The following is a 21,259-nucleotide window of genomic DNA, read 5'->3' as shown; positions in this document are numbered from 1 at the left end:
CACATGAACACACTATCATAGCAGTGTACATCATTGATAATAGCTAGAGTTGCGGAAAAGAATAAATGAGGAGCCAAGATTCTTTATAAAAAAAAATAAAAAACTTGACTTGTTTGGGTTCGTAGCCCTTTTAACTCGAGTTATTAAGCCCGTAGGGGTGTCTCTACACCTAATGCCCTAAAACTGTCTGGTTTGGGAGTCATTGGCCCAATACTTGCTACATGGGTTAATAAGAAAGCTTAAGGGACTTGGACATTTCACAGTTAAGGAAAAATAAGAAGAATTACTTGTTCGGATACGTAGCCTTTTCAACTCGAGTTATTAAGCCCGTAGGGGTGTCTTTACACCTGGTAAAACCGTATGGTTTGGGAGTCATTGGCCCAATGCTTGCTACATGGGTTGATTAGAAAGCTTAATGGATCAAGACATTGCACAATCATCAAAAAAAAAAAAAAAAACCGACAACTTTTGAGAATCTTGGTTGCAACAGTTAGTTTTTCTATATATTTTGGGTGTTATTATGAGTTATATTGGGCTATTATAGTGGACAGTTAACTAATATAGAGATTGCACTTTACACCGAGGGTACTCATGATTTGTCTACTACCATGCACAAGTACAGGAGACTTTACTTTTGTATTAACTAAATTGTGGTTTTGACTCAATAGGTTCCTTCATGCTTGTCCACTGTGCCTTTAATGACTCATTATGTCTCAATATCACACTGCAGTGGCACATAAGTTGATTGTTAGGTGGAGTAGTCTGGTCAATTGTTGTTAAGTATATATGAATATCTTAATGTTTGTGGGTATCATTTCTGGAAACCCTCACGAGACTTTACTCGTCCACTTAGGGCAACCTTGTGGTTTAAAGGCTTGTTGCATATACTAAATGCAATCGTTTTCCCACGAAAGAGGAAATAGTTAGATTTTGTTTAATTTAATTTTATGTTTGTTACTTGCTTGAGGACTAGCAAATTGTAAGTTGGGGGATGTAATTAAGGCCGAATTGTACATCATTAAGGCCGTTAATTAGGATCTCTTAACTTCACTTGCTTGTCAAACTATATACTTTATGTGTGTTAAATGTCAATCAGGTTGTACCTAGTTGGAGCATAAAATGGGCAAAAAGACAGAATTTGGAGAGAGTTGACTTTACAGCACGTGCGTTGACTTTGTTCGCACTTGCGTTGACTTTTTCGCAGATGCATTGACTTTTTTGGGAAAATGTGCTCGAAGTTTTAAACCTGTTTGGGAAGAGAGCAGAAGTATAAATAGAGAAGAAAAAGGCTGGATTAGGGTTCCAAACTTGTTTTTGCAAAAGAGAGAGGCTAGGGTTTGGGAAAGAAAGAAACTTGAAGCTTCAAGCATGTCTCCCATGGTGGCTTCTTCTCCATCTACCTCCTTCCACTCCTCCATGAGTGGCTAGTCTCCTTTTCTAGGGTTTTGATGAAACCCTAGCCATGTAATTAGTTTTCTTTTTTATTTTCAATTATGTAAAGGTTTGAACATTTGTATGGTGTTTTAGAAGTTTCTTATATATAATTTTCATTATCTCTTCAAGTATTTGGCTTTCTGTGATTGTTGAATGTCTTCCATACAAGAGTTTTCTTTTTCTTTCACATTCAAGGTATGAGATGAACCACACTACAATGGACGAATCGTGTCACTACCTTAGTTTAGAGTGAACGATTCATACTACTTGAGATAGTTCATGCTCGTGCATTGAATGTGATGATCTTCTTGTTAAATGCTTTGAGCTTGCAATTGCGAAGCATTAATCTGTTCAAACCATAGCATAACTGATTTCAATTGGAAACCCTTTTTACGTGACTAGTGGTAGACTCTTTACCCTAGGTTTTTTCCCAAATCAGTAAATCCAATTTCATTTATTATTGATAATTTCATTCCTTAGTTTAATTTATTTTTTATTAAATTAGGTTATGAACAATAAATCTTTTCATCAAAATTAATTTAGGAATTTAATAATTAAATTAGTTTAATTTCACAATTGTCTCTGTGGATCGATACCTGGACTTGCCATTATTCTAAAAGAATTTGATTTAGTTTAGTGTTTAACGACCCATCAAATTTTGACCCAAATTTCATTCTTCAGACATCAACGGGATCCATAAATTTAGCATGTCTAGTTACAAGTTACTTTAATCTTCAAAATTGGACATAAAGAAGCTTCCCAAAGAAGCCAACATATTGGAGCTAAGGCTAGTGCAATTAATGGCCCGTTATGTCATTATAGAGAAAAATTTTCAAATATGAGAGAGAGAGAGAGATAGATAGAGAGAGAGAGAGAGAGAGAGAGATAGCACATATTATCACTTCATAATTCCAAACTAATATGCTAGTAAAAGTTAGTGGAATCTCATTCTGTTCCTTCAAATGTCAAGCAGTCAATTCTCAGAATGAACGTTCTCATAATACCAATGCCTAGCCCAAATGATCCCCTTGGTGATCTCATTAAGTATAATTGTTGACCTTCTTACAGTTAGACAAAAATAAGTGAAATGAAGAAGGCTTTTCAGCTTCATGTCTGCTAACCTCCTCAAGCGGTGATGTTGCGCAAAGAATAAAATGGTTCTTGTAACTAAGAAAAATATAAGAAAACTACGTATTACGCTTCCAGCAGTTGAAACAAACTTACCACGGATTCCTGTATAATAAGAAAGAGGCACATCTACATTTTGAATTTTAAATACGCTCTGTGGGTCTTTAATGACACTATATTCTTCCCATCCACTCATTCACCAAACCAAGTCACCTTTCTTAAAGTTTGGATGTCCAGAATCCAAAACTCTAACCACTCCATATCCAGTTATAGGCTGCAAATTTGCTTAAAACATCAATAGGAAAAGTCACTAGCAATAAGAAAACAAGAAAAGTCACTAGCAATAAGAAAACAAGAAAAGTCACTCATGCAAACCTATGATTATCAAAAGACCACAAAAATCCTAAATACTGGAGCCAACACAAACAATCCTGGCCTTTACTTATAAATATATATACACAATCTTGGCCTTTGAGTTGAATAAGGTACCCTGTTTTAACTTTTGCCAATTGGTGGTTTCAAGTGGCTGGTTTCACTACAAGAAATTGTACTTTTGACGACTAAATTTTTAGTCGCCAAAAGTAAGGTTTTTAGTCGCCAAAATATTTTTCCGACTAAATATTTTGGTCACCGCATTTGTCGCAGGAAGGTTGTCGGGGAAAGTATTGGCGACTAAAAAATATTTTAGTCGCCAAAAGTTCTATAAATGGCAACTAATATTTTTAGTCGCCAAAAATTTTATTTTCTGTTACTAAAACTTTAGTCTCCAAAACTTGAAGTATCTACGGCGACCAAAGTTTTAGTCGCCAAAGGATATTTTTTTCATCTTATTTTATTATTATTATTTTTATAGCTACTCAATTCTTAGTCACCTAAAGTCTACTTTTATTTTAGCTATTAAATATTTAGTAGCCAGAAATTTTTCTCTATTTTATTTTTATTTTTCGCTACTAAATATTTAATAACCAAAAGTTTTTCTCCATTTTATTTTTATTTTTAGCTACTAAATATTTAGTAGCCAAAAGGTTTTTTTCCATTTTTTTTATTTTTAGCTACTAACATGACTGTTGTATTTAAATAAAGAATTAGAAAATTACAAGCTTGGGTGGGATGACAGTTCCATAGCTTGGGTGGGATTTATTCCAAACAATATCTAAATAAATATAATTTGTATACCGAACAAATTATCCACAATTTTTTTTTCTGTCAAGCCATAAATCAACACAATGAGACAAACTCAGGACATTTATAATCAAGTTTTGGGTGAGATTCCACCCTAGATCTCAACTAACCTTATCCCAAATCTAGGTGAACTTCTGCAGATTGGCCTACATTGTAAAGCCATTTATCCAAAGATTAAAATGACAGCTACCTAAGAAAACAATGGTTGCAACACCCTTAGTGTCCAAATCTGAACCACTTTCATTCACAAGATGTTGCTCTCATCAGAAAACTTGTGTTCCTGAGCCACACAACTGGACAAGGATGCAAAGAATAATCCACAAACTCAAAAACTACAAATCCAGCATTCCCTTCTCTATCATTAAGCAAAAGAGCAATCAGACGAGCATGTCGTTGTAGGTGCTGCAATTTATGTCTCTTTGCCATCTTTTCGTTTTGTCGTTGCTGTTGCCTTTTTTTTCTTTGTCTGGAACTCGTGCAATGATTCATATTTAGGCAAACTATGCAATCAAAGAACAGGAAAGATTAATTTAAGATAAACAAAACTGAGACACCTTTATTTGACAAGCGGAGATCAGTCAAAATATTAATAGAGAGGCTTCAGGAAACTTCAATTGGAGGTGTAAACATATGAAATGCAGAAGGTTTGGCACACTATGACTGAATTTTCCAAGTCCCGTTGAAGGTATATGATTATTACCAAATCTTTTCCTTAGTACAATGAATCAGTAAGTAAAATTCTTGCAGCATAGCTAAGAAGAAAGATGTGAGACATACCTTCTAGGATCGCAAGGTAAGGGGTCAGTCCAAAAATATTCAGCACCAAGGGCATCCTTTGCAGATATTCTCTGTGTGAAATGGAAAAGGGAAAAGGGAAAAAAAAATAAAAAAAATTCAAGGAATTGAAAGTTGTAGAACAAAAATGAAAAATATATACATAGAACTGCACCAAATCTGATAATCTGTGCTTATATGTTCATGGCCTTTCTAATCGAGTTTTTGGAAACAGAAATGCAAGATGCAGTCACTGAAAGCTACCAAAAATCAACAATCCCTGAAGACACAAAGATGAAACCATTATGATCCTCAACTGTATATAAAAATGTGTCATTAATTGATTTAGGATGAATGTGTTTTGATGGGATATTGGAATCAGACTATTTTCAGATTATGCAAGCCACCTCAATTATTAAATTATAAGCTCAGAAGGATTTTACAATGAAGCGGTGAAATGTATCATTTCCCCAAATTATACTCGCAAAAAAATAATCATCCTCCTGGTCCTTCCAAAGCCCAACTTTGTTTGATATGCCTTAATTTCAAAGCAACTAGCTAATCCTTTCTCTGTCAAGAAGAACTCTCTAGCCAGTTGTAGCAATAAGGAGTTTCTTGCAACTAAGGTTTTAAATCCTATTTTATAGAGCACTATAAATACCCAATACCTTGGATACATGGTTGCTTACCCAACAAGATCTAAACTTTTAATTCAATTTTTATTTTATTTATATACATGTAAATTTTTTATTTATTTTCTGAATAAACAATTAGGGCATGAAAAGCATCCAAAATCATTATGTTCCATTTAAGTTAATGAAATATATATTTAGTGTACTTAATCACAAAGTCAGTCAAAAAATGGATCTCGGTTTTATTTTTTAAAAGATTGAATTTTGGTAGACCTATAACAACTAATAAAGGGTTAGCATTTTCTCCACACCCTTTTTGCAATAAGTCAAAACTCAGATTTATATTGTCATTTTCCAAAGTAATAAAGTAAGTCATTTTATTGACATTGTAGTGTCAGTTTCTCCAAACTAATGAAGTAAAAAAATTATCATTTAGTTTGTCAATAAACTAATCATTTTAGTCTGAAATTTATGGACAAACTAAAATCCTTCCACACCCTGTTTCTAGACCTAAAACAAACTAACAAATTTTGGTACATCACATTATCGCATAATTGTGTTCACTGGCACACCTAAATAAAAATGCTATGGCTATGAAGTGTCTGATAGTCTATAATAACAAGTTCACTAAGCCTGAGATTTATGTGTACCTGAGGTTGATCAAGGGTTAGCATTTTCTCTAGTAAATCCAGTGCATGACGGTCAAAACTGCAAAGCAATATAAGAATTATGGATATCAAACTTCTTGCACTAAAATGGACACCAAAAAATCCAAGTCTAACTAACAACTTCAATTTGTATACTTACTATCTAAAAACCTCCCTCACTCGCCTCTTCATCGGCCTTGTTGGCTTGAACTTGTTATACTAGGGAATCTTGGAAACCCCAGGCCAAATAATCTCATCTGGAGATCTGCACAGCTCAAATATCTTATTCAATTGTTCAGGCTGTGGTAAATATTCAACAAATAGAACATTGCATTAATTGTACATAACCTAGATGAAACTTAAATTCTATGAATTTTTCATCTTCAACACCCTGTTCCAGCTAATTACAAACTAAACCATTAAAGTCCTTCATCTTGGTGGGGTTGCAATATTTTATCAGGGCTTTAAAAATATGTCAAATAATAAAGATTTCTTTCATCGCTAGGCCGGTGAATGTAGATATAGATCTTCTACAAGAAACTAAGGTGGCAAGGATAATTGGGGTACAATAAATGCATCTGCATTAAATAATCTGAAACTACATAATTTATATTGGCACTTAAGATGCATAAAAACTAAAGAACAAACACAATTAAAACATAAATGTCTGAAAAAATAAACTTGACCTAAAAATGATCAAGAAAAGGCCATAACAAGGGCACACATTTAATCTTGATGGAGCTTCCGTGGGTGATGGAGATGCTTTAAAAGTCCATAACTTGTCAATCTTGAACCAGAACAGGGCACACATTCACAAATATTCACTAATATGTATGCAGAATATTCAAAAAAAACAGGAGAAGTTAATGCAATTAGATTCAATATTTGATTAAGAAACACAAATAGAAGTCCAAAACGTTGAAATTAGAATGTAAACCAAATCAGAATCCAAAACCTAAAATCTATAGGCCATAATATAACATATCTCTAAAAATCCAAAACCTAAATTCTCCATTTCTTTTCAATGAAGAGCTTGACAAGTGTAGATTTCCAAAAATCCAATACCTACATACACAAATTGAAAGAGAGAGAGAGAGAGAGAGAGAGAGAGGGAGGTTACTGACTGAATAGGATCTTGGAGCTGTTGAGCGCGAGAGCGAGGGTTAATGCCCTTACGGAGGACATTGTCGTGCATATGATGTTTTTGGACTCGATCTAATCGTTCACCCATCTTACATTCTCTGCTGTCAGCGAGATCATTTCTCCTCCAGACACGACGGCTCCGGCGGTGGTTAAGGCCGCGGGAGAGGGGCAAGAACAAGAAAGAGGAGGAGGAGGAGGAGGAGAGAGATAGGACAAAGAAGAAGGTCGCGGCCACAGCAATAGCAGCCGAGAGCTCCAGAACAGGCACCGGAGAGGAGACGGACGCTAGAGAGAGAGAGAGAGACAGAGAGAGAGGCGCTGGTTTGTTCTTATTTGGAAACCAAATATATATATATATATATATATGGTACGACTAAAACTTTTAGTGGCTAATTAATTTATTTTATTTAACCCTCTAGAATTTGAAAGGTTTCTTTCCAAATATTTTAACTTTTTGGCGATTAAATTTTTTTTGTTGTTGAAAATATGTTTTTGACGATTAAACTTTTGGTCGTCAAAACATAAAAAATAATTTTTTATTTTTAATTCGGCGACTAAATGATTTTAGTTGTCAAAACTCACTATATGGTGACTAAAATATTTTTTTGTCGCTAAAATTATGTTTTTGGTAACCAAACTTTTGGTCGCCAAAGATAACAAATAATTTTTTATTTTACATTTGGCGACTAAATCGTTTTTAGTAGCCAAAACTCAACATATGGCGACTAAAATAATTTTTTTGTCGCCAATTCTAGTATTTTTAGCGACTAAATTTTTTTGTAGTCGCCAATAATTAATATATCCTGACTAAAAAAAATTAGTAGTTAAATATTGTACTTTTGCCGACCAAAAAAAATTTTGATCGCCAAATCAATGACTTTTGGCGACTAAATTTTTTTTAGTCGCCAATTTTGATCGCCAAAGGTATATTTTGTTGTAGCGAATTAGTGGAAACTGCCAGTCCAAAAATAAGAAAGGAAGCTATTCATTAAAACATAGTGAAATATAAAGGGAGTTTTATGTATCAAAAAAAAAAAATCTGTACTCTTTTGTGTGTGTGTGCGCGCGCGCGAGAGAGAGAGAGAGAGAGAGAATCTGCCAATGCCACATTGCAAATTTCAATTTTAAGACACCAACAGGATCCATAAATTTATCAGGTGTAGTTACAACTAACCCACTCTTCAATATTGGACCTAACGAAGCACTACCGCAAGCTCATTTGTTCCTTCAACTGTCAAGATAGTTCTCAGAATGATTGTTCTTGTAATATATTAAATGGTCCGCTTGGTGATTTCATTTAGTATAATTGTTGGGCCCCTCAAAGTAAGATAAAAATAAGTAAAACGAAGAAAGCTTCTTTAACCTTCCATGTCCTGATAACCTCCTCAAGTAGTAATTTGTGCAAGAATAAAATTATTCTTGTAATTTAAAAAAAAAAAAGATATGTAAGGGAATCACTTATTGTGCTTGCAGTAATTAAAGCAAACAAATTAAACAAACTTACCAAGGAATCCTGTATAATAAGAAAGTGGCACATCTATATTTTGAATTTTAAATACGCTTTCTGGTAGGGCTGTCAATGGATCGGATTTAATCCGAATCCGCCCAGAATCCGATCCGATAATCCGAATCCGTTTACAAAAAAATCAGACTCGATAATCCAATAATTCAAATCCGTTTATTAAACGGATTGAATATGCAAAAATCTGATCCGACCCGATAATCCGATAATCCGATCCGACTATTCTCAATTTGAATGAAAAAACATAAAATGAAAAAAAAAATCAAATTATATAAAATTGTAGCTCAGTAAATAAATAAATGGATCGGATCGGATATCCGAAATCATCGGATTCGGATTTAGATATCTATAATCGGATATATACTAAACGGATTCGGATCGGATTCGGGTTTGCCTTAATCGGATTCGGATTCGGATTTTGACAGATCCGATCCAAATCCGATCCATTTACAGGCCTACTCTCTGGCTTTGTAATGACGCTATACTCTTCCCATCCAGTTCTTCCCCAAACTAAGTCACCTTTCTTAAGTTTGGATGTCCAGAATCCAAAACTCTAGCCACTCCACCTCCATTTATAGGCTGCCCAAAAACATTAACAAGAGAAGTCACTTGCAATCAAAAAAAGAAAAAAGAAAAGTACTCATTCAAGCTTGTGATTTCTCAAAAGACCACACAAATTCCTAAATATTGTATCTAAATTGAGGTTGAGGGAACAAAAAGGATAAGAGGAAGGCCAAGCATACAAGTTGATTCAATAAAAAGAAAATTGTGCCCTCGATTTAACCATGATACAACATTGGAAAAACCTGACACTTAGGAGATGTTGACTACACTAGTTGGAACAATTAGTTTGATACGTAGTCTAGAAAAAAAAAAAAAAATAAGCCTTTCAAAAAGCCCATCTTAAAAGCCCTTGCAAAAATCTAGGGGCAAACTTCACTTTACCCTTTTTAGTTTGGCATGTGTCGTTTATTGTCTAACGTTTGAAAATAACTACATAACTCCCATGTGTTTTGTAGACTAAAATGCACTATTAATTTTTCCATCAAAGATGACAAAAGGTGAGAGTCACACACCCTGGAGAGAGTAGGTTAATTTTAAGGATGAAAATATCCTCTCTATATCTTCAAATTTACAAAAATTGCCATTTCTTCCATTTTTCTATTCTTTCTCTCTCTACACCTTTCTTCCTCGACCATTAGCACATCCTCTCACCAGTTCTTATTTTTCTACTCCGCCTGCATTTGCACAGCTCTGCCTCATCAGTTCGCAAATCCTTAATAATAATTAATTTTTTCACCATTACCATAACAACAATAAATCCTTCACTAGTTATATATATATAGAGAGAGAGAGAGAGAACTTCTCCCACAACAATTTCAACAGTTCGATACCCTACACCAGACAATTTTCAGTCTTCAATTCCACTTCCTTTCTTGGCAACCCTTTTCTCAGAATTATCACAAAACGTTGTGGAGAAGGAAAGTATGAATTATAGCCTAAAGTCTCTCCTTCTCCAGCAAATCCAAATTAATTATGCAAACAACTCATGCTTGATTTGACATGATATTGTTGAAATCATGGAATTATTTACTGTTGTTATTTCCTTTCTCATATGTTGTAATTCTATATATATTAGAGTGCTCTGTTTTTTTTTTTTTTTTTTTGATAAATATATATTAGAGTGCTCTGTTTTGGAATTCGTGGTGTGTTTTTCATCAAATTTTCTGTCTTCACAGAATTATATATATATATATATATATATAGTAAGGAAGCATCAATGGGGCCTAGAAAAAAATGAAAAAAAAAACTGATGATGGTTAGGGATGGAAGAAGAGACGACGGGGATGGGAGATGGGGTGGCAGCAATGGTTAGAGATGGGAGAGGAGGCTCGGTGATAGTCGGGGATTGGAGAGGAGACGACAGTGATGGTCAAGGATGGCAGAGGAAGCAACGGCGATGGTCTGTGAGGGAGGGAAAAGGGTGGCTGGTCATGTTGAGGAAGAAGACGAGGTCTTACTGAAGAAGGTTGGCTGGTCATGGTGATGAAGATGAGGTCTTACTAAAGAGAGGAAGAAGACAAGGCAATAAGGTCAATTCATATGTTCTATTAATAGATATTAGTGTGTATTTTGGTCCACAAATCATGTGAGGTTATGTGGTTATTTCTAAACGTTAGGAGAGTAAACCACACAACTACAACAAAAATAGCCTTTAGAGACGAAAACTAATGACGAAATTTTTTTTTGTCACGAAATACGTATCTTTTAATGACGAAAATCATATTTCGTCTCCAAATGTACCATTTTTGGAAACAAAAATAAAATTTCATCACCAATCTAAATCATAATAAAAAAATTAGGTGACGAAATTATTTTTCGTCATTATTTATATTTCTTTTGTCACCAAATATTTTTCCAGAGGTGCCAAAATTTTGAGACTTTTGGTGACGAAAAAATTGGTCACCAATTATAAAATTATTAATGACGAATATATTTTTGTCACCAATAATTTTTAATATTTTAATATCATTTAGTGACAAAACGATTTTTGTGGCCAATATTTTTATCTTTGGTGAAGAAATAATTTTGTCACCAATAAATAATTTAGTCACTAAATATTTTAGGGGGGAAATAAAAAAAATTTGGCGCCTCAAACACGCACAATAATTTCTCCGTTCAAACCTATTTCTCACACACACACACACACGTTATACTCGGTTCAAACCTATTTCCCTCACCGCCGCTACTACCATTGCATCAACCCACCGCCGACAACCCTCACCGCCGCCGTTGGTTTCTTCTACCCTTGCTGCCGATCGTTAGCCCCTCGTTTCCTCACCGTCGTTGCTGTGCCAATCGGAGAACACCACCGCTTTTAGTCTCTCTCTCTCTCTCTCTCTCTCTCTCTCTCTCGATGCTCCCTCTGATGTATTTGTTTGATGTATATGCTCTGTATACATATGAAATATGCTCTATATACATATAAAATATGCTCTGTATAATGCTCTGTATACATATAATGCTCTGTATACAAATTCGATGTTCCAAATGGAAACCGAAAAAAAAAAAAAAAAAAACCCTAATGGAAACCTGTTTTGAATTGGATTTCTCTTAGGTACAAACAATGATGTGCCTGCTGGATTATCAATAGATAGGCAATTGATGCTTTAATTTTTTATTTATTAAGTTATAGTGACTACCGGTGTAATTTATCCCTTTTTTTCATTTATGTGCACATACTGGTATGTTTAGTTCAATTGGTGCTTGTCTATGATGTAGATTGTTGTGGGTCGGAATGGGACTGAAATGCTTACCAATGAGTCTGGTGAAGTAACTAGGTATAGCCTCAGTTTTGAACCAAATCATTTCTTATTGGAGTTCCTGTAAATTCTTCTAATAGATAAAAAGTTTCATTATTTCATATTTGTAAGGTTTTTATCTATGATTTAAGCTATCATTATTGTGATTTTGTGTTGTAGTCATTTGCAAGGGATGTTCGCTAGGATAATTAGGCTTCTTGAAGCTGGATTGAAGCCAGTGTAATTTCATTCATTTACCTCTCCTATATTTTGCTCATTCTCTTTTGGTAAAGTTTGTTATTTGCTAAATTACCTCAACCCTGTCTCAGATATGTTTTTGATGGAAAGCCTCCCATTTGAAAAAACAAGAGCTTGCGAAACGGTATATTTCTGATGTTTTTTTTTTTTTTTTTGGTTACTTCTTTTGGACGTGTGTATAAGACCACAAATGTTTGATTATTATGATTTTCAAATGGTGTACTCTTTCGTACAGACACTCAAAAAGAGCAGATGCTACTGAGGACTTGAACAAGGCCTTAGTGGTAAAATGAATATTCCATGTAAAACATTCTATTATAGCATTAACTGTCTTTTCTATTATTTCCCTTTTCCCCTTTCTATTTTCATTTTGCTGTAACCTATTTTTCGCTTTATTTTTACATGAAAAATGTCATGCAATGTGCTTCCATTTTCATTGTAGACTGGCAATAAGGAACAGATTGAGAAATTCAGTAAACGAACAGTAAAGGTGGGTTTTTGCAGAGTCCTCCCTTCCACCATTTGCAATGTTTTTTTTTTTTAATCTGCTTCTATATTTTGTTCATTATTAAGGCCCCCAACATCATATTACTCAGTAAGCTTGTCATTATTGTCAAGAGCATTTTAAAGATTGGGACATTGAAGAGTATTAGCACATTTGTCTTTTGATTGGTGGATACTTTTATAGTCAACTGCAAAATTTGAGCTTCTCCTTTCTATTTTTAGAAACTTGTCAGGGATATATGTAGATGCCCTTCATTTATGTGGGAACCTTCAACTATGGTGGTGTATGTATGATAGTTATTTGGTCTAGTGTTCTGGTCATATTTGATGATTAGGGGTTAAAGCCTTCTTTGTTCCTTCATGGTCTTGAGATAAAGCTTCAAACCTAGAATTTAACTCTTTTGTCATCGAACAATTGGTTAGAAGATAATAGGATTTTTGGTTTTTGATACCGAACTGAAGATAGACAAATTACGAAAATTGGGATTAAGGCTGCCTATAATGAGAATTTATTTGAAGCTTTTGATGCTTTGTTTGATGCCTTGTGCAACCATACCATGGGTAATTTCCAAGGATTTTTAGGTTGAACAACCCAAAATCCAACCCCAAAATCCTCCCATATTGAGACCTAATAAACCCAAACCTCTTTCCCTACCTTCTGGCCATCAATTTAACTACAAAACCAAAAGTTTGGCCATTGCTTTAAACTACAAGTACTCAGAAAATCTTGCAATGTGAAAGTTTGAAATTCAAGCCTAATTTGGTTCTTCTTTACCCACAACCGAACCCTACAAATTTCTTTGTATCATTTAAACCAATAAATCTACAAGCTTTTATTCATAATGTCATGCTTTCCATCATAAACTGTTCATGATGCTGCTATATTTTGAGTATTCAAAGCTGTCCTGCATCACCAAGACATCATAATTTCTATTCCCTTCACAGGAACCATGTTCCAGGGTGCTTAAGGGCTTTTGTATGACCGTGTTTAATGAGTAGCTAACACTCAATAATCAAGTTATAGATATACTCTCACCTCTCCATAGTGTATAAACAAGTTCTAAACATCAGCAAAGCACTAGATGTAGCTAACTTGCATTCTTTTTTTTTTTTTTTTGTGTTTCATTTTTTTGCAGATTCGAGATTTGATATGGACATGCTTGGTAATTTGGAGGGCAGATGGTAGCTCATTTTGTGTTTTTGTTCATATTACCTTACATGTATTTTGGTTGCGTTGTAAATTTTCTATTTTTGTTGGTATTACAAGACATGTTGGGTAATCCGCCCTTGATATTTTATTTTTGTTGATATTAGTAGACATGTTTTTTGTTGGATATTAGGAGATGTGTTTGGTAATCCGCATGCGGTTGATATTATATTTTTGTGGATATTAATAGACGTTTTTTGTGGATATTAGGAGACATGTTTATAATCCGCATACAGTTCATATTGTATTTTTGTGGATAGTGCTGAAATTTGATTGTGATGTTTATGAAAATGAACAGATTTCTGTATTGATTTGTAATAGATATTTTATTGAAGAGGTTATTGAACTGCGCAGGGAATCATTACTGAAAAGAAAAAATTTTGGAAGAAAATAGTATCCCCATTTTCAAAATTTTTAATTTTTATTAGTGACGAAATAAAAAATGTCGCTATTAGTTTTCAAAAAACATGACGAATAATTTTGTCACTAATGATACAATACCAAACAAATAATTTTGTCACATTCGCTGAATATTTCGTCACTAAATTGAAATATTTGGTGACAAAGTGCTTTTTGTCATTGAAGAATTTTCTTTTCTGCTCATTTTAGTGACGAATTTTTTTGTCACCTTAATCCATATCGTTGGTGAGGAAAACTTTCGTCACTAAAATATACTTGGTGACGAAATATTTCGTCGCAAAAAATAATTAAAATAAAATATTATTTAGTTTTGACGACGAAATTGATGTTATAGAGGACGGAAAATTCAACATTCGAAGACGAAACATTTCGCCGCCAAAAATCAAAAATAGGTGACGAAACTGTTTTTCATCACCAGGTACTTTTTGTGACGACGTATAGGCCACGAACGTGGTGACAAATTTTTTTCGTCGCAGATCACTTTAGTGACAAAAATTTGATGTTTGGAGACAAAATCAGTCTGTTACCAAAGACCTTTTTTGTTGTAGTACTCAAATCCTAGGGGTGAAGTGAAGTTTCTACAAAATATAATCATTAGGGAATTAGTGCCTTTTAAAGTTGTAAAATAACTCTGGAAATAAGACCTTTGCAGAATGTTTGCAATGCCTAAAAGGGCATAACTTAGACAAATTCATATTTGAGAAAATGAAGAAAAATCAAAATCCATTTATTCACCTCCACGCAAACACACAAAAAATTAAACATTATGAAAAAATTATTGGCTAAATGAACAAACAGAATTTCCAAAAATTATGTCACATCATCAAAATAGAAAGATGTAAGATCATCTAAGAACATCTCCAATCCTTCATCAATTTTTTCATCAAATTCAAATTTGATGAAATAATGACCAAAAAGTATGCTCCAATCTTTTTTTCAAATTTGTATCAAATAAAAGTAGAGGCAAAGTTTTCCTCAAATCAAGGATGAATCAAATCCTCCACCAAATTCTCAACATTCATATTTTTACTCAAATTTGATGAAAATTATAAAGAAAGTAAGGATTGGAGATTATTTCCTTTCATCAAAAAATGGTTTTTCAGGATAAGTTCGGAATTTTATTAAAAAGATTTGATTTGATGAAAAAAAAGGGAGAGTAAGGATTGAAATATACCATATCAGATCAAACTTTTATTCAAAGTTTTACTCAAATTTGATTGGAGAGAGAGAGAGGATTGGATGGAGATGCTCTAATAAATATTCAACATAGTTAGAACTCTAAAAAATAAATAAATAAAAAAATAAAATAATGGGAATCATACAAAATATTTGTGATGATACCCTAAATTCTAAACATGGTGAGACTAGTATTCGGAATTTACTACAAGAAAAAACACCTTTGGCGACTAAATTTTTAGTCGCCAAAAATCTGTTTTTAGTCGCCAAAAGTCGACTTTTTACTTTCCCTGACTAATTTTTTTAGTTGCTGGTTTTGTCGCGTATAGATGGTCGGCAGAGGTATTGGCGACTAAAACTTTTTTTAGTCGCCAAAAAGCAGCTCTTTCGCGACCAACATTTTAGTCGCCAATAGTGATTTACACTTTTCAAAATCATACATTTAGCGACTAATCCTTTAGTCGCCAATACTCACTGAATCGCCGACTAATCCATTTCGTCGCCAAAATAAAGACTTTTGACGACTAATAATTTTTGTCGCCAAAGGTGCTTCCGTGAAAAAAAAAATTGCCAACTTTTGGCGACAGCAATTTGAGAGTTTTTGTTACAATAGTTTTGTAATTCCCCCAAATTTTCAAGAGCTTTATAATAATCATCCAGATCATCCCATCAAATAGAAAACAAGAAAAAGGACATCATCAACACTTGGGATCATGATAAAAACACACAAATATAAAATTCAACATATCCACCCCTTCAATTCCATTAAAATAATGGTAAATTATAAACACACTCCCTAAATTTTATTTAAATTACAAATTATTTCTGTGATTCTAAAAATTATGTCTCAAGATTTTTAATTTTATAACAAATAGGTTATTTCAATAATAAATTATCAAGTTAATTAATAGTTTTTTATAATGTTAAAATTTTATTTCAATTAATAATTCAGATAATTTTATTATTGTATAGATGGCCAGTTAGAAATTTTCACTTTTTTCAATTAATTCTACTAAATAAATTTTTTTAATAGAAAGTATTTGGGATTTTTCAAACTATAAGAAAAAATTAAAATAATTCATATTTTAAGGATATATTTATAATTTACCCTTAAAATAATTATTCAGAACTTGAAACGAGACAAAAAGGACATCAACCGACAGCCCTCCTGTACAGAGTATTACCGAAAACACCTCCAATCTCATCAAACAATCTAGATCTTCCAATCAAATGCTTCTCAATATAATTCACATATAGTTTCAGAATTGACTTACAGAACCAGGAGTGAAGGGCTCAACGTATCTCTCTTCCAACTTCCTCATGCGACCACGCATGTAAGGATCCCAAGACAAGTAGAGATTCTTGACCAGAATGGCGTTCTTCGAATCCGCTGGAAGCTTGAGACGAATGGTACCACTACCAGTCTTCACCACCATGTCCGACTCTTTGGGGAAACCACTCACGTACTCCTTCAGAATGATCTGTTTGTTGCTCACTTCCTCTCCCACCACCGCCATAGCGCTCTCTATCTCTCTCTCTCTCACTCTCACAAACACAATGGAAAACCCTAGAGAGATTTGATGATATAGATATAGATATAGATATAGATATATAAGCGTGTATGTATGTCCCTGTGTGACTCATCACTGAACTGTCAACCGTTTCTAAAGCCGATCTCGCATTTTCTTCCATTCTCACGTTTTTTTTTAAAAAACTTTTTTTTTATTATTATATTCCATTTTCACGTTAATAATGTGCTTTGTAGTGCAAAAAAGCGAAATGCTCTTCGTGTGCAATACGCAAAATGATTGACAGTTATAAATTGTGAGCTATAGAGGATGTGGGTCTTATTTATTTGGTGTGATGTTTATTTTTTATTTTTTATTGCAATATTGTTCTGATTACAACTCTATTATTAGAGTTTTAAGGCTCCGTTTGGCAAGACGGTCTGTGGTTATTTTAGTCACAACAAACAAAATATCACATCCAACCTATAATCATTACATTCTTCTCTCACAAAAAAGTTAAAAAAGCCAAAAGACCAAAAAGTCCTTCCCAAACCAAGCTTTTTAGCCGAGGCTAAAATAACCAACAAAATCAAAAAGTCAACTCACTTCCCAAACAGAGGCTAAATCACTTTTATGTGTAATACTCATCCTACAATATTACATAGGTTGAATATAAATTTAAGTAAAATTTTAAAAATTTATATGATTTTATAAATTTACGTTAATTTATATTTAATTTATATATTTTTGTAATATTATTTATATGAATTTATAAAAATTTATGTAATTTTATTTTAAAATTTTATACACACCAAAAAATTGTCTTATGAAAAAATAAAATCAAATAAAATGTGACTGGTATAGGTCTGATTACATAACCTTTAAAAAAATATTATATTTATAGTGAAATTTAAAATGTGTGCATCTGGGGATGACATTTTAAACCCAGCCCGACGGGGACCTGATCCCCCGACCCCGATTAGAATAGGTTTTTCCCAAAAATTATCCCTATAAGGCCAGGGATGGTATTAAAAATTGAATCCCCGACTATTTTCGAGCTGGCGACGGGGATAGATTCCCCAGCCTCGGCCCCGCCTCGAATTATCCACTCATAACTCCCCGAATATTCTCCATAAATATATATGTTTGACTTTGCCCCTCACTCACAAACATTTTGTTTCTCTCTCTCTCTCTCTCTCTCTCTCTCTCATAGTCTCAGCCTCTCTCCCCTCTCTCTCTCTCTCTCTCTCTCTCTACGCAGCTGCTCTCACGGCGTCGCCGTCGTCCCTCAATCGCCGATCTCCCTCCTCCCATTACCACCGATCGACGTCGTCCCTCCATCGCCGCTTTCTCTTCTCCCCATCGCTGTTGTCCGTTGTCCCGCATCCCCATCGCCGCTGTCCTCTTCTCCCATCCCCATCGTCGTCGTCCCTCCTTTCCATCACCACTGTCCCTCTTTCCATCATCGTCAGAGTTCGTTGCCTCTCTATCGCAACCGATTGCCGGCGTGTCTCTCTCTCAATGTGTTAGATTTTTTACTTTTTATTTTTTACATTTGAGCTCAGATTTGTTCTATCTATTGAATATATATGTTAAATCTGGTGTTGAATATATATTTGAGGTCAAAGTTGTTGAATATATATTTGAACTCAGAGCTCAGATCTGTTGAATGTACATTTGAGCTCAAAGTTCTGTTGTTGTTGTTGTTGATGATGATGATAAACATATATGATTGTTGTTGATGATGATGAATATATATGTTGAATCTTTGTTGTTGAATGTATATGTTTGTTGTTGTTTTTATTTTCTATTTTGGTCGGGAAATTTTTGGGGCTGGGGAAATCCGATTCCCATTAGGGGGCGGGGATGGGGGCAATAGTACACTCCCCGTCGGGGATCAGGGTCGGGGACGGAGAAATTTCTGCCATCGGAGATCGGGGACGGGGAGTGTGATCCCCAGCCCCGCCCCGACCTGTTGCCATTCCTATGTGCATATGAAAATTATTTTAAATGAGATTATGCTATAGCGATTATTATAATTAACTAAGGTAAAGGTAAAATATATGTATAATAATAATTAAGGTAATCATAGGCTTGGTAGGATGATAATTATTACCAAAAAAAAAATGAAAAAGTCTAGAAACTCAAACATATTCATTCAGGATTTTTTTTGGCAGGTACTTGTATGATAGAGATTAAAATTTATATAATGTGACGTCTATAGGGTGGGTATTTGTATGATAGAAATTAAATTTATATAGTGTGACATTTATAAAAAGAATAAATCTGAATGAAAAAATGATAATTTTAAATAATTTTTTAGTGATATTTTTTATTGAATGATTTCCCTATATTTGTAGTATTACCAAAAAATAAATAAGCCTGGTAGAATGATAATTGAGCGACATTTTGGAAAAATGAATATAAGCCAGCTTTTTGCTTAAAAAGTCAGCTTTTTTGAGCAACAAACTATTTGGAAAGATAGATATAAATCAACCTGAGAAATTATCAAAATACCCTCACTTTTTTTTAGTAAAATGATAATTTTATAATTTTTATAAATAATGTGACATCATATTATAATAATTTCAAAAAAAAAGTTTAAAAAAACTATTTATTTAATAATTTTCAAATTTATTTATAAAAAAATAAAAAAAATCCTAAAATAAACAAAAAAGAAATTATTTGTTTTCATCTTCTCAAACACATCCCTTATTTTGAGGACCGAACAATGTGTGGATGGAACGTTAAAAAAAAAAAAAAAAAAAAAGGACTGTGTGGATGGACGATAGAGATGTGCCAAACGTATTGTTACAACTTGCGTCTTGGCGGCACCCCCCTAAAGTTTGTATAATGTGAAATTTATATATAAAATAAATTTGAATTATAAAATAATAATTCTGAATAATTTTTGAATAATAAAGTCTGAATTCATAGTGGTACTGTTAAAAAAATATAGAAAATGACAAACTCAATAGAGAGCTTAGTCCAGAAGAAAAAAAAAAAAAAAAATTGTTTCAAAAGACTATCTATTAAGAACTTATTCATATTTACATTATCCTAAACATATTAATTTTTGTCACTTTATATCTTAGTCAAAAAATTAAGGATCCAAAAAAAGAAAATTTGAAAAAATATTAACAAAAGGGCTCCTAAAAAACCAAAAAACTTATTGATATAGCGAATTATTTAAAATTAATTGATGATTGTTTTCTAAATGTATGAATTGTATATAAAATATTATTAATTATAGTTATTACTTACAAATTGTTTATGGAAAAAAGAAACATTTTAAATTTGAAATTTATTAAATCATATATTTAGTGATGCATATCACAAGAAAAATTAAATGAGTTTGGTTGATGAGTTGATTAATAATTTTATAGTTAAAAATGCAAAAGTTTAAAAAATTAACGGTGGTGCAACATGCACCAATTAGTATACTAATTAGTATACAAATACTAGTTATGACATTATTATTGACCCTACTTATTAATCACATTACAAATTTTAAAAATCTCTTAAATTATGTCACATCATCAATTAATACACTAGTTAATATACTAATTTGTGCATATAGTATTATTCAAAAATTAAATAAAATTTGAATTACCAACTAGTCTGATTCTGTCAAAAAATATTCAAAAATCAATTCATGTTAAAATTTTACTTTGAAGCGTTATATGTATGTATGTATAAGAACCTTCATAACTCTTTTTTGAGCTTAAGAGGCTTCATATTAGAAAGCTGCTTTGGACCCCAGAAAAGGGCTCCATTCTCATTATTATTATTATATAATAAATACTACTTTATTATGCACTTTTTTTTTAATACTATTTTTTAACTTATTATATAATAAATACTACTTTATTATGCGCTTTTATTTTTATTTTACTATTTTTTAACATAAGATTACTCCTTAATACTTTTAGTTTAGGAAAATACTAGAGACTCCAAATAAATTACCAAATGTTTTACCAAACCTCTCACATGGGTGTGGGATACACACATGTGATTTGTATGTGAAAAATCTAGAAATCCCCTAGATGTTGATTTGTGATTATGTATCAATTTTCAGCAGTAAACAACAATCAAAATCAAACAATCAAGACAAATGGACACAATGATTTAACGTGAAAAAACTACAATTGGAGCGCCTCCAATTGTAATAAAAAACCACGGACAAAAGGCACAAAACAATCCACTAAGAAGATATAAAAAAATTACACAAGTGTTCTCTCAATTACCTAGCGAATTCAAGTCCGAATTGAACTGGCCCCAATGTGCCTCTTCCAACCCCATCTTTACCTCGGAATTGTCTTGCCCAACGTTGAATCCACAACGCCGATGTCAAATCACGATGATGAGCCACTCCAGAATCCACCAAAGCTTCAGGCTCGAATTCTCTAGAATTCACTGAAG

At 33.2% G+C, this 21,259-nt stretch overlaps 1 protein-coding gene, 1 long non-coding RNA gene and 1 pseudogene across 6 annotated transcripts; 1 reads left to right on the top strand and 2 right to left on the bottom strand.

Annotated features, from left to right (window-relative positions):
• The window catches only part of LOC145793623 (2-alkenal reductase (NADP(+)-dependent)-like), a 92,253-nt pseudogene extending 75,124 nt beyond the window's left edge, over nt 1-17,129 (bottom strand).
• On the bottom strand, nt 3,708-7,255 carry LOC114287983 (cyclin-dependent kinase C-2). 4 transcript variants are annotated; one of them, XM_028231442.2, is made up of 5 exons: nt 6,922-7,255; nt 5,958-6,097; nt 5,801-5,858; nt 4,522-4,592; nt 3,708-4,210 (listed from the first exon to the last, which is right to left on the bottom strand). In XM_028231442.2, the coding sequence occupies exons 2-5, from the start codon at nt 5,987-5,989 to the stop codon at nt 3,985-3,987; spliced, it is 387 nt and encodes a 128-aa protein (XP_028087243.2). In that variant the 5' UTR covers nt 5,990-6,097; nt 6,922-7,255; the 3' UTR covers nt 3,708-3,984. The 4 variants fall into 4 exon arrangements, with proteins under 4 accessions (XP_028087243.2, XP_028087242.2, XP_028087241.2 ...); XM_028231441.2 differs by having other exon boundaries at nt 3,709-4,210; nt 5,958-6,062; XM_028231443.2 differs by having other exon boundaries at nt 3,715-4,244; nt 5,958-6,062.
• On the top strand, nt 10,883-14,024 carry LOC145792919 (uncharacterized). 2 transcript variants are annotated; one of them, XR_014333125.1, is made up of 4 exons: nt 10,883-11,803; nt 11,945-12,306; nt 12,465-12,512; nt 13,663-14,024. It is a non-coding gene; the product is annotated as an uncharacterized LOC145792919 (long non-coding RNA). The 2 variants fall into 2 exon arrangements; XR_014333124.1 differs by having other exon boundaries at nt 11,945-12,512.
• Nucleotides 17,130-21,259: the final 4,130 nt, after the last annotated feature.

This window comes from Camellia sinensis, chromosome 6, assembly GCF_055761805.1.
Source record: "Camellia sinensis isolate YWXY chromosome 6, ASM5576180v1, whole genome shotgun sequence".
NCBI lineage: Eukaryota > Viridiplantae > Streptophyta > Magnoliopsida > Ericales > Theaceae > Camellia > Camellia sinensis.
The sequence above is the reverse complement of the archived record's forward strand: the minus strand, read 5'-3'. Positions and strand labels throughout refer to the sequence as shown.

Excerpts from the sequence above, each read along its gene's own strand:
- LOC114287983 (XM_028231440.2), bottom strand. The coding sequence starts at position 7,028 with ATGGGTGAACGATTAGATCGAGTCCAAAAACATCATATGCACGACAAT. Across the intron at positions 4,593-6,921 it reads CAGCTCCAAGATCCTATTCA|AGAATATCTGCAAAGGATGC; the intron begins GTCAGTAACCTC and ends CATTTCACACAG. Across the intron at positions 4,245-4,521 it reads TTACCTTGCGATCCTAGAAG|TTTGCCTAAATATGAATCAT; the intron begins GTATGTCTCACA and ends TTGATTGCATAG.